Source organism: Rutidosis leptorrhynchoides, chromosome 9 (assembly GCF_046630445.1).
Source record: "Rutidosis leptorrhynchoides isolate AG116_Rl617_1_P2 chromosome 9, CSIRO_AGI_Rlap_v1, whole genome shotgun sequence".
Classification (NCBI taxonomy): Eukaryota; Viridiplantae; Streptophyta; class Magnoliopsida; order Asterales; family Asteraceae; genus Rutidosis; species Rutidosis leptorrhynchoides.
The window spans coordinates 158,691,789-158,705,809 of NC_092341.1; the positions used below are offsets into that span (position 1 = coordinate 158,691,789).

The window sequence follows — 14,021 nt, forward strand, 5'->3', positions numbered from 1 at the left end:
GACGCTCTGATACCAGTTGTTGGTCCCTTGATAACAACAGGAGTATTCTAGAGGGGGGTGAATACAATTTCTTTTAATTAACTTAACAGTTAAACACGATTAGTATTCAAGCATGTAAATTAAATAGAGTCACATGTAATTTTCAACGGTTATTCTTTATTGATTGAATCACAAAGAATCACAACTATTCTTGGCGGAATGATAGTTGGTTGATACAGATTACCTAGAATATAGCTAAGAGGTAAACTAAAAGCTATTACACATTTTTTACTCTAAATAAATAAACCCACACCACTAGTTGTTACAATAGTGGATACAACAATTTATAGTAGTCCTATTATCCGTGTAATGGTTCTATTGTCCACTAGTACATAGGATGTCTGTACTTGTGGGGACAACTGCATCAGAGAGCATGCTCTCATCTTTCCTCTTTGGTAGCTATTTGCAGGAACACCCCAATTCAGTTTGGCACCACTATTTAATTAAACAAATAGAATGTTGTGTTCCCTAGGTGTTGACAAAGTATAACACATGTCTGCACATGCGTTAAAATTCTGCATTCCCACGTGGTCTTGTAAGGTCACTTGTCAGCGGCCGACGCGTGTCCTTTTCTGTTCAACTTTGTCTTTGACTTCTGTTGAATAGTACAATTGATGTAGACCACTCGAGAAACTACTATGCTTATAATGGAGCATAGCTGTCTTGTGTAGTAAGCTGCATTCCAGCTGTGTTGGTTCTTCATTGCTGAGACACTTGATATTCTTGAACTGATGAGTACACATCCTGTGCTGATTGAAGAACACTGTCTACCTTGTGCTGGTAGACTGAGCAGCAAACTACACTCGACACAGCAATATCTGCTGTCTATACATAAACAAACTTTTGCTGGCTGCACATAACATTTTAGTGCAAATAAATTACAATTTTGTCATAATTAAATCCTTAATTATTTTGGGGACTCAACAAAGTCTATTATCAATAAATATAAGTATAAATAAGAGTCGTGCCATTTTGTTTTATTTTTGGCGAAAATACTTTTACTAAAACCATAGACTTTCATCAAATGATGAGAGAGCAAATCGAAAGAATACAAACCAAACTCGGGCGCGCCTCGCCAAAAGAAAGCTAACCTACAAACAAAAAAATGACACACTATCTAAAAGCGAGTCGCGCCTAGCCAAGCAAACAAAAAGAGTACAAACCACGGGAACAAACATAAAGTACCTTTAAAGCCAACCACACAACACCTAACTGAAATAAAGAAAACTTGCAGACGCAATCCGACAACATACAAGAGAAAAAACCATAGCTATAAATACCAATTAACTAAACGACAAACCGTGCCAAAAGATACCTACTTCCCTCTTCCTCTCGAACCCTTCTTCGAAGCCTTCCCATCAACCTTAAGCCAATTCACTGCTTTGCCCGCCCGAGATTTATAAGAAAATCCTCTTGAGATCCGATAGTATGAGACACCGAAGACCCGACCAACTTGCCCTCATCCGGAGAAGGGCCAAGGATCGATTCAAGATAACCTTTATAGGCACGTACTGGACCCTCATATGTCGATTCGTCATCTTCATCACGTAAAACAAAAGAATCAGAGCTCCCCGGTCCCAGACTAATCCCTTTTTTCTTTGCAACATTCGAATCATTTGGTACCTTCTTTGAATCCGAAGACAAATTTAAAGACACTTTCTTCCTTCCTTGAATATACGTCCATCCAACCTTGCACGAGTCTCACGAAAAGTCACCGCACGAACATTCATTTGGTTCCAACATAGTCCCGGAATCCACCCGTGAATTAGTAGCCCTAGATGGAACAAACACATCCTGCCCAACATACACATTAGGCCCAGTATTAGAAACACTACAATCACCCGGCCTAGCACCTACATTAACCTGCCCAACAACTTCTATATCCAACCCATCATCCGACATGCACATTTTCCGGCCCAACAGCTTCTTTGTCTAACCATGCCCAATTTCTGAACATCCTGCATGAGGGTAACCATCACATGTGTTCAACTTTGATAAACTAGGTGGAAAGCATGAATCCAAGTCTTCCAACCTAAGATGATTCACATTCCCCTCCAGAATTACATCCTTCAAATCTTCAATCACACTAAAAATTGACTCTAAAGCTATGATTTCATTAACCCAAGCTTGAACACATATCGTTTCTGACTATTCAAGTTCAACTTCCACCAATTCATGAACATGTTTAACGCTAGTTTCCTCCACAAAAGCATAAAAGGATCCAACATTAAGCAAGGAGGCATATATATTGGCAACTTTTAAAACTGACCCGATACAACTAGCAACTTTCTTAATATTGACAGGGTAGGCGTGAAGCGTCAGAATCCCCCGAATTTTGAACCACGCAAGCTTGCCAACCCAAAACAGCTCAGTTTCAAGTACGATTTGTTTAGTTTGGTCTGATTTTTTTATTGTTCATTAATTTATTTATCATTATTATTTATTAATTATTGAGATTGAGAATTCGCTAACCCATTGGGTTGTCGTTAACATACATAAAATGGTTGTACATGACGATCACACATTGATTAATACTGGTGATTATTTTATTCGAACGGCAAGCAAACTTTATTAAGTCTCCAACAATAAACTAAATGAAAAACAACAACATTATAAGGATTTTCCAACGACGTTAAAAGCCAATTATTTTAACTAGATTTATCCTTACTTCTATTGAAAATCAAGAGTAAGAATAAATACGAATAAAATCCAGATCACCCTCATTCAACCTTTGATCTTAAAACACCACTCCATTACAACCTCCACATGATCCAAAAATAACACGACAATATGACATTTAAACGGGCCTTTAACGACGAATGTTCATCCCAAGTGTCAAACCAATTAATCTAACCAGCCTAATTATTAGAATAACGAAGATCCACCCTTATCCATAACTTAATTTTATGCCAAACATCCCTAGCCAAGATGCACGAAAACATTAAATACTAGAATATTTTTATGTACGTTAACAACAATCCTAAAAGAAATCATTAGCAAAACCCCAATTCTTATTTTTTGTATTATTTTTGATAAACTACACAACGATAATAACCCAAAATCATAAGGATTAAAAAATACTTTTTGAACATAAACTTATCCAGTGGTTTATAATATAATTTTGAATGAAAGGTGTGTTTGTTCACCTCTCAATTGAATGGCTCAACACTTCATGTTAACCATTCAGGATTCATTGTGTTTATTTCTGACCTTTAAATGACAAATGGTGATCAATGGTTTAAGAGCTGAAATTACCTCTTAACCATTAATCATATAAATTTTATGTAATATTCTCTTTAAACTATATCTAGAACAGTTGTTAAATAACTATATTGTAATTATTATTCATGTTAAATGTTAATAAGACAATTTTACTTCATTCGCATTATTCAGTCAAAATGACTATCAAAATGGTTATTGTCATTCATAATCAACTTCATTCGGATAATTTGAATCATTCAGATTATGAATTACGTAATCATTCAGTTTTGTCAAACGCGCTAATTACCATTACAAATGCAAAAGATTAAATAAATAAAGTTTTATCTATTTAGCGTATTTAAAAAGTAAACATGTAATTAGTTGATTTGAAGAGACACGAAAGGACGAATATATTAACTAGTTGATTTGAAGAGACATGTTGTAAATATATCTATATTGCTAATCATGAGCATTCCTAAGTTATTTTGTATACATAGAAAACAGATAATTAAGATTATAATGTGCGGCATACTTTATAGGGTAACTATTTTACAAACTTATCCCTTGCAAGCCAAAAAAAATAAAACTAGAAAACAAAATCTAAATTTAAGGTCTTTTAATAAAGGAAAATGTTAAACGTAGCCCTTTTAAGCATACCAAAAATAATTTTATTCCATTTATATAACGCAACCCTTCTATAAATAACATTAACGCCAAAGTTATATAAGCAAAGTCGATATTAAAAAAAGAATATTTTTACTTTGTAATTAATTAACCGGAGTTTTCAAGCTTAAATTTGGTATTCTTAAGCGTAACCTTAAGGACTACGTTTAGCATTGTCCATAAAAAAAAAATAAGGAAATAAACTTTATAGAACAGATTTATTCAAACGCTAAAATTTGAGATGAAAAAGGTTAGATCGGCGGGGAACCTTTAACCCCGTGCACCCTTTGGATGCCAACTGCCTACCGGGTCGTGTGCAGTCCCAGGCAAGTGTGGTCGGAACCAACCCCTGTTCCAGCGCCAAGCACAAATGGTGGCCGATTCAAGAATTGAACCTTCGCCTTATTCAAACGCTAAAATGTAAGGTTATTATGTTGAATAAGCTAGCAAAATAAACCCATCCGAACACTCAAGTATAAAAATTGAGTTTGAGTTGAAAGAGCTAATATTCTTACTGTGCATATATATGAATAAGCCATGAACCCAAAAATTCCTTGAATAAGAAGAAACAAACACGCCGTTAAATCCATATACAACAAGGGAGTAATTATTGACATAATTACATAAATATTTTATTTATGCGAAAAAATAATAAAGGTTTATAAACAAGGGATTTTCATCAAATGATGAAAAAACCTATCAAAAGATACAAGGGATCCAGTTAAAATATTATTTGAGGTAGATACAATTGTACAACTCAAATTTAGTTATGAACCATATGAAATCCTAGTTTGATATGATGAAGAAAAAAAGTTACCTAAAATACATTACAGAAATGTAACCTGTTACCTTATAATACCATAATAGAAAAAGTTTTTGGTAGGATCATATTCATATGAAACATGATTATACAACAAATTAATCATATAGCTGTGAATTGAATTTTATTTCTGGGTTTCGAATATCATCTTGACTCTGAATCAATCTAATCTCCAAGCTGCTTGTTTGCATATCATACCCCGCCTTCTCATAATCCTTCAACGTTCGACTAAGAACTGCCTGTAATTGTTTTACAAATTAGCATTTACTAAAACTCAACTAGATTCTCATGTACTTTAAATACAAATAGATGTAGCTGGAAACAGTTACGTACCTGTAAGCTTGATACCGCAAGTTCTGCTGCTTTATCAAGGTTGTTGGGATATTTCTGAAAGATAAAAAAGACGGGTCAATATAAGAAAACTCATTTTTTTTAAAATTGAAGAATATAATATAATGATGGCGAGCGCTAAGTTATTTGCAAATAAAGAATGCCATTACATTGCTCCATCCAAGTAACAATGCAGTCATCAAGTCTCCTGTCCCCTGCAAACATAAGAACAACATAATAAATCCGGTAGCTACTAGATAATGTTATATATATATATACTTATAGGGGGTAAAAGCACTATTGTAAAAAACCCAGATTACTTTCGATTAATCCCCAATAACTCCTTTATAAAAACAAACCGATTCGATTTTCCAAAATCTGTTTAATAAATTGTTCAATGTTGGTTAATGGGTCAAGATCGAATTTGTTGGTCAAAATCAACCGATTCGATTTTCCAAAATCTGTTTAATAGATTGGGCAATGTTGGTTAATGGGTCAAAATCAATTTCGTTGGTCAAAGTCAACCGATTCAATTTTCCAAATTCCGTTTAATAAATCAGTCAACATTGGTTAATGGGTCAAAATCGAATTAGTTGGTCATAGTCAAAACTGGTCAACATTTTAATATGAATTTAAACTAGAATTTTAGAGTTTTTTTTTTAACAAATGAAAGATTATGCTTATGCGTTTAGACAATTATTTTAAAAATTTATGTTTATTTCTATTATTATATTTTGAAACTTGGTATTTAAATGTGTAAACTCCAATCCAATTAATCTCGATCAATCACAACAACAACAACAACAACAACAACAACAATACCACATGAGTGGTGTATAGGGGAGGTAATATGTAGACAATCCTTCCCCTATCCGAGAATAAAGATAAGTCATTTTTCCATCCAGAGTGAAACACTCTCAAGAGTAGAGAAATTCATCCCTCTCTTTATTCGACGGATAAAGAGATTGCTTCCGAGAGGACCTCCGGCCTTTAAGTAGGAAAAAGGTTTTATTTTTAAAAAATAATTAATAATAATAATAGACGCCATGAAAATGGTAGAATCAAATTTCCATGGGTTTTAAATCCTGCCTGGAATTTAATTTAGGCTCTAAGAGTCAGTCAAGTCGCCATCAAATCGACGATTGCAGTCGACTCAATAGAGCCATAATCTCGATCAATCACCGAGTTGCCGATTACTCCCTCCAATGTCCCGACCGAGTCGAGCGGCGAGTTTAGCATCTTGGGCAAAAGAAAAAACATACCGTAAAATATGCAGGAATTTTTGGGATGACAATCTTGAATTGCACAGGAGATTGACCCTATCATGGTTATAAATCGGATCAAAGTAACAAACTTGAAATTAGGTTACATTTGTATGTAAATAAAAGACATAATTACGCTCCTCGTCCCTGTGGTTTACCCCAAAATACATTCCTCGTCCTTTTACATTTTTTTTTTTTGCTTTCCTCGTCCCTGTTGTTTTAACTTACTACATTCCTCGTCCCTCCGTCCAATTGCTGTTAGTTTTAGACGTTAAGTCAAGTCATGTGCCAAGCATATGAGGGTATTTTAGTCTTTGTCATGTCTTTTTTCTCATACCTAACTTCATCTTCATCCTTTCAAAATCCTCCATTACTATTTTAACCAATCAACTTCCCCAAAATCATCTTCATCAACTAAACTGAAACCCATAAATCAAATACTCCGTATATAAAAAACTCAAATCAAATCTTCTTAACAACATCAAAAGAACATTTAATTAAGAACACCATCATCATAAGTCGTCTATCATCAACAACAACATTTATTTAATATGCATAAGTGTATATATAGATATAGATAGAATAGATATGTACCATAAACAGTAGGTAACACATGGATTTTATCTAAGACATCAAACACTACTTGTTTTCCCAACATCAAAACACAGTAACAAATCAAGTACAAAAATCAAGAACATCAAAATTTAGTCAAAGTGTTCGATCTTTAGTCCGGATCTAAACGGTATCACGTTTTGTGATGTTTTGGCCAGATCGATGACCACCACCACAACTGCCGACATCTTCAAACCCCACCACAACTGCCGTCTTCAACAACCACCACCGCCACGATCTTCAACCCCCACCATCTTCAACCCCACCACCCCAATCAACTTAAATCCCCCACCACCGTCGCCATCTTCAGTCACCACCTCCACAATCATCTTTAACCACTACCACCGCAATCATTTTCGACCAAATATAGAGAAAACCCACAATCGAGATCCGACGAAAACCCTTAATCGAGGTCTGTTACCGTCACCTTCGCTGCCATCAGGAAAATTGGGCAAATCGATATTGATGGGATGATGAATATTCAAGAGGATAATGAACTTATTTGCAAGAAATTTTTTTTGGGTTTGCAAAATAATTTTTTTTTTTTTTTTTGGGGAATACATAAAATTGACGATAGAGATGGATATAAGCAAGGTCGAAAAAGACGCGAGACGGGGCCGAAATGGTAGCGACCTCAAAACGTCGCAACGTAAAAACGGGGCCGAGACGGGGTCGAAATGGATGTTGACTAATGTTGACTTTTATATATATAAATATATATTTACACATATTTTAGAACTAAAAAACCTTCGTTGACAAGTTTATACCTATAATTGTTATTAGCGTTAATATAATACAAAATGGAATACTAAACTAAGTCAATTTTGATTGATTTGACCGACTTATGACCGATTTTAATAAAATTTCTGACTTTTGACCGGCGTTGACCCAATTTTTCCTGCATTTGACCTGACTTTTAACCGTTGACCGGCTTATAAGAAAACGGGACTGGGTCGAAACGGTTTAGTCACCAACACGCCGCAACGGGCGTCGCAACGGACGCAACGGACGCCGTTTACAACAGTGGATATAAGTATAGTACAGATATAGATATGGACTGAATAGAATAAATAGGTGTGAAATGAAAAGAAGCAAAAGTTAATTTGGATCTAGAAGAAGAATGAAATGAAAAGATGGATTGGGAAGTTGGTTGGTCAAAATAGTCATGGAGGACTTTGAAAAGATGGAGATGAAGTTAGGTAAGAGAGAAAAAGACATGACAAAGACTTAAATACCCTCACATGCTTGGCACATGACTTGACTTAACGTCTAAAACTAACAGCAATTGGACGGAGGGACGAAGAATGTAGTAAGTTAAAACAACAGGGACGAGGAAAGCAAAAAAAAAAGTAAAAAGACGAGGAATGTATTTTGGGGTAAACCACAGGGACGAGGAACGTAATTATGTCTAAATAAAAATTATGTAGTTGGTAAAGATTTATTATATGTGTACCTTTTCTTTTTCATGACTTCCAATCAGAAGAAGATTCCCATCTATGCATATGCTTGTAATCACAACCTGAGAGTAAAATTAAATAAAAAAAAAGACCAAAGTTATATAGCTAGATACATGAATAACATTCAAACTTTAAAGCTATAAAACCTTAGAGTACTAAAAGTAAGAGAGAGATGATGAAATTTTCGTAGTGAAATATCAAATATAAACGTTGTAGACAGAACCTTTTTAGGACCAGCAGCATGAAGATGCCTACATGCTTCCCGGCCATCTTGCTCAGATGCAATTCTGCATGAGTAAAACGGTCAGAATATACCATTTTTTTCCTTACTATTATGCTTAGTTGTCTGAACGAATATAAGATGTTTGTGGCGAATAGGCAATGGATAAAAACTAATGTTTGTTTTATGTGCTGACTGAATAATTTAAATTACCAAATTAACCCGGGTAGTTAAAAGAGCAGTTAATAATAATAATAAATTTTTTAAAACTATGACCTAAATGTAATTTCACACTTTAATTTTTTCATTAAGACGCGTCTTATTTGATAAGTAAAAAACAAACACCTCTCAATGAGTCTAAGTTCCATTCTATTAAGTTCATTAAGTCAAAATCAAATACCTACTTTTATCCTGACTTTATACAAGTTATAGAGGAATACAAAGCCTTATTGCTTTTCACTTAAGAGTGTGTGTTGTAGCTTGTTAATATACAGGAAACTTTACCAAGGATTAATAATAAGACAAAAAAATAAAAATAAAATAAAGTATAAATGAACTCTTTCAAGCTCAGTAGGATGCCTTAAATACCTGAATCCAGTCAATTGTTCAGCTTCAAACTGATTGGGAGTCAACAATGAAGCAACAGGGACAACCTACATAAGAAGCAACAGCATAACTAATAGTAGTTATTCTAAAGATATAGGGTACATAAACAATGTATCTTCTATGAATATTTTGCATATATATATATATAGGTGTTTTCTTTTCCTTTTAGGGTGTTATGAATATGATGGTTTATTACAAGTAGAAAATACCTAATCAGTCAAGTTTAAAAAATAAAACTTTGGCTAAACTTTAGTACAATGAATGTGATCTTTATTGTAATCAGTAGGCATGTATTATAAGGATACCTTTTCACGATATACAGAAACCAATTCCGGAGGGACATAAAGCTTTCCTTCATCACCCATCACTGGATCACAAACTGACAAGCCACACAACAGAATATACAAAAACAAATCATATCATTTTCGTGAGTTCTCGGGAACAAATATGATGATTATTAGGGTCAACTCACATGACCCAAATCCTATATACTCGTAATACTTAAGCATTCTTATAGGCAATATTGATTTATGAAAAAAAAAAAAAAAAAAAAAAAAAAAAAAAAAAAAGAGTAAATTAGATTATCTGACATATGTAACTTAAAAAGTATCAGTTACTGAACTCACCATATGTGAGTGTAGGATTGATGGAGCGAAGCTTCTTGACTACTTCTAATACATTGTCCAAAAAAGATACTGAACCAATGTAACCTGTAACGACACCAATAACAGTTATTGTATATCAACCCTATTTTAATATAACAGAACACCACCGAGGCATTTGCCTGAGTGGTATCGCGGTGGTGTTTAACACCCTCGCCGGGTAAGAGGTCCAGGGTTCGAACCTGGCTTCTGAATGACCAAATTAAACATGGACTGAAATAGGCTCCATTGAGGTCAGCCCAAAGGGAAGGTTTTACCGACCCGATCCGGGACTAAGGTCCGGCCCGCCTGCCCCTCGGGATGGTTTAAGGGTTCGGATCCCTGTGATCGTGGTTCGGGTTTCCTGTCCGAACGTGTGTGTGTGCAAATGATGACTAGGCTTCGGTCCGGACTGATGCAATCTTGCCGTTAAACAAAAAAAAAAAAAATTATATAACAGAACACAAAACTGAATAGCAACAAACTACTGAATACCTGTCAACAGATGTGTGTAGTATAATAGATTATTGGCTTCTAAGCCTTCAATCAACTCCCAAAGTTTTTCTCCGTTTAGCACTTGTCCCTTGAAAGTTGGATAGCCTGCAAAATTGTCTCGTTGCTAAACTATGGACACGAAAGTGTACAGGGTGATCGTTTATAAAGAAAATAAAAAGCACCTTGCCTGTATGGTTTGAGAATTGTACAGACATAATTGGATCAACATCGTAACCAAGTAGTTGAAGTGGAAACACAGCTGACTTGTTGCCAACATAACCCTATTATTATGAAAATATAAACCATATTAATGAGTTAGGGTGTGTTTGGTTGCCTCTTAATGGAATGGAAGAGTGTTGAATGCTGAACCATTCAACATTCAACGCATTTGTTTCTGACCTCTGAATGACATATGGTGCTGAATGATTCAGCATTCAGTGCTGAACCATCCAGAGCTATCCAGAGCTGACTCTTAACCATTAAGAGCCTAAATTTTAAATAATACTCTTCTCAAATCATATCCTAAACACTTAACCAACAACTATATTGAATTTTTTATTCATGTTACACGTTAATAAAGTAATTTTACTCAGTTCATATCGTTCATTATAAATGATTATCAAACAGCTTATTTTCATTCAGAACAAACTTTATTCAGAGGCTTTGAATCATTAATATTCTGAACTAAATCATTCAGTTTTATCAAACTCACCCTTACACTTTTAGCATTATAGTTGAAGCTATCAAGGTGAAATTGGTAAACGTGTAAACTGCGGATAAGGTTTTTTCTTGTTTAGGCTACTTATGAGCGCAACACACAGCATAATAATATTATTTAATCAGATCATTGAATCATTATTGTAAGTAAGCTTAAACATAGTTATAAGGCAACGAAATGTTTAAAGATTTTTCTAATATAAATAAAACTAATTTTGAATTAATTAAAATAAATAATGAACTTCGCTAATTGAACTTCAACTGTATGCATGTATAATGAAAAGATCAAAATAGAAGGAACCTGAACAGTGTGAGACTGGATACTGAGAACCCGACCCGTTTCCGATGGTAGCGCTAACGATAAAATCGGAGGTGCCATTTTCTTCTTCAAACACCTCCGCCTGCAATCCGAATTCATTCAATTCATTCAATTAACAATAATAATAAACAAGATCAGGTTTATATCGATAGGGATTACTAGTTTACCTTAAAATTGATAAATCAGGCAATGCGATTAACTGAGAAGGAAAACTAATGAATGGTGAATTATTATAATTATTATGTAAAACTAATAACCTAATCATAAAATCATAAAGAAGACTTTTATGAATAGAATAGTACTTAATCGGCGTGGTTACGTTTGAATTTGAGAGATTTAGTTGAGAATTAGTCAAATTTGTACATTTATTTAAGATTAAAAATGGAAATGATTTTATGGGGAAATGTTATATACGGTGGTGGTAGTGGTACGCAGCTACTATATTTTATTATCCGGTCTTGTTTTCAAACTTGTTAGATTTACTACAACACCACCAATGGGAAAAGATAGTGAATTTATTAATTTTGATGATGAATTTATTAACACTGTGAATGTATGTACTCCCTCATTCACAATTCTAGAATTGTTTATTACACACACACAAAAAATAGCATTACGATATGACAAGCTACTTATTATTTTAACAATTTCCAAGTCATAAACTTTGTTTAATAGGTAATAGTGCACTCTATGGTTTGAACGAAAGAAAAATAACATAATTGCATGTAGATAACGAAAAGATACAATAAACTAAGAGACATTTTTGGTAATATACGTCAAGCTAAAGAAAGTGTATATCAGGCCGCCTATCACATAACGTAAGCCTTGCAGGCCGTGATCATCACACAAGCCCTAAAATTCAAGGCATTATACATATAAATATCACGTGCACTACGTAAACATACACGTGGCAATTCGGTTACGCATTTTCGGACGAGACCAACCAATAATAGCATGACACTTATCCCCAAATATTTTGGAGACCTTAGGACACATGAGTCATCACTTTTGAAACACTTGGACTTTGAAAGAGAACATAATTTCTCTCTCGCACAATTGTTTTTGTCACCAAAATTCTAGGCAGTAGCATCAACCAGCTAGACGGACCAACTCAGAGTTTGAGCCTAGAGATTGATTTCTTAAGCCACCCCACGATATCCATATCGTGATCCTAGTCTGCACGGACTATTGCTGAGAGAGAAAATAGTCAATCTTGAACTTTAGAAATGATCTTCTATTTCGATAATTACACATTCTAGTGGAAGGATTTTAATATATGTTATGTTAAATTTATTTCTGTTATATTGCGCTTTTGTTTTGATTGCATATTAGAACAATATTATAATATTTCTTAAATATCAAATGGATATTCATTAACCCGCTTAATCCACTGGACACGGATATGGATGGATGAGCTGAATCTAAATGAATATGGATATGGATAAACAAAAACTAAATGGATATAGATATGAATACGGCGTCACCGATCCATATCTAATCCATTGCCATGCCTACTCTGGGTCTTGCTAAAATGTTATTGGACTTTAATTTCTTTTCTATGGGTCTTAGATTGTTGTTTTTAGCCTACTGTGCGTCCGCTTTGCTATTGCAGTTGTGTTTTTCTAGTTATTAAGGGTGTGTTTGATAGCTGCTGAATGATGCCATTCAGATCTGGACACTGAATCGGTCAGCATTCATGGTGTTTGATTTGCAATAAACATCACCTCTGAATGGAACCAAAACCTCAGAATCGCTCAGCACCTTCACACACACTGAACGACACACCCTTTCGTTCAGTGCGAGTCTTCCATATCTACCCTCGTAATATTATTCCAATCTCTTTTAACATTTGTTATTGATCTTCTCCATTCTCCACCTTTCTTCTAAACCCAGCCGTCAACAACTATACAATACACCCATCTTCATCCCCTTAAATTAGGGCTTTTTGCTTCTTCCATTTGAACCGCTACCCACAAAATCGATTTTGTGATTGTCAAACACTAGCAAAATAATCTCGTTCCAACTAAACCACTAGCAAAATAATTAATCAATTTGTAAAAGCAAGCTTATAGAACCTGTTCAGTTGATGATGACGAAGATCAGGAGATGATATACAAAGATCTGAGACAAACACTCTTTTAACTTGTGTATTGTACAGTAATTAATTGATCCTATTGTTACAGGGGATAACGAAAAGCAAGTAAAACGGATGGGAAGAATATATTGGGACAATGGAAGTTTGTGGATAAAACTAGTCACTTTAGGTCATCTAATATCAGTATATATGATTTTTAATTTATGTTAAATAGAAAATAGAAAATAGAAAATAGAAAATAGAAAATATAATTATAATATAAATATACGAATTATTATGTGTTTGAATTATGATTATGATAAGTAATAAAATCAATTTAAATTTATGATTCCACATTACATTAATAGAATTAATTTAAATTTTATCAATCCACTTTACATTAAAGAGTAAAAGGTTAGAATGGTAATTTTGTTCATTCAGATTTGTCGTTCAAAATATTTATCAAACACGATTTTTCATTCAGCATTTAGAGACTCTGAATGATTCAGGATCTGAATCTTTCAGCGCTAAATCATTCAGTTTTATCAAACACACCTTAAGTTTC

The 14,021-nt window shown here is 34.2% G+C and overlaps 1 protein-coding gene across 5 annotated transcripts; it reads right to left on the minus strand.

The window, feature by feature from the left end:
• Window positions 1–4,618: 4,618 nt before the first annotated feature.
• LOC139865587 (pyridoxal kinase-like) lies at window positions 4,619–13,602 on the minus strand. 5 transcript variants are annotated; one of them, XM_071853659.1, is made up of 15 exons: window positions 13,458–13,602; window positions 13,107–13,348; window positions 11,550–11,581; window positions 11,365–11,464; window positions 10,534–10,627; window positions 10,347–10,451; window positions 9,837–9,920; window positions 9,516–9,589; window positions 9,193–9,257; window positions 8,608–8,671; window positions 8,381–8,446; window positions 6,316–6,372; window positions 5,224–5,268; window positions 5,057–5,110; window positions 4,619–4,962 (listed from the first exon to the last, which is right to left on the minus strand). In XM_071853659.1, exons 4-15 carry the CDS (start codon window positions 11,440–11,442, stop codon window positions 4,822–4,824), a joined length of 927 nt encoding a protein of 308 aa, XP_071709760.1. In that variant the 5' UTR covers window positions 11,443–11,464; window positions 11,550–11,581; window positions 13,107–13,348; window positions 13,458–13,602; the 3' UTR covers window positions 4,619–4,821. The 5 variants fall into 5 exon arrangements, with proteins under 5 accessions (XP_071709760.1, XP_071709759.1, XP_071709761.1 ...); XM_071853658.1 differs by lacking the exon at window positions 13,458–13,602 and having other exon boundaries at window positions 13,107–13,451; XM_071853660.1 differs by lacking the exons at window positions 11,550–11,581; window positions 13,107–13,348.
• Between the last annotated feature and the right edge of the window lie 419 nt (window positions 13,603–14,021).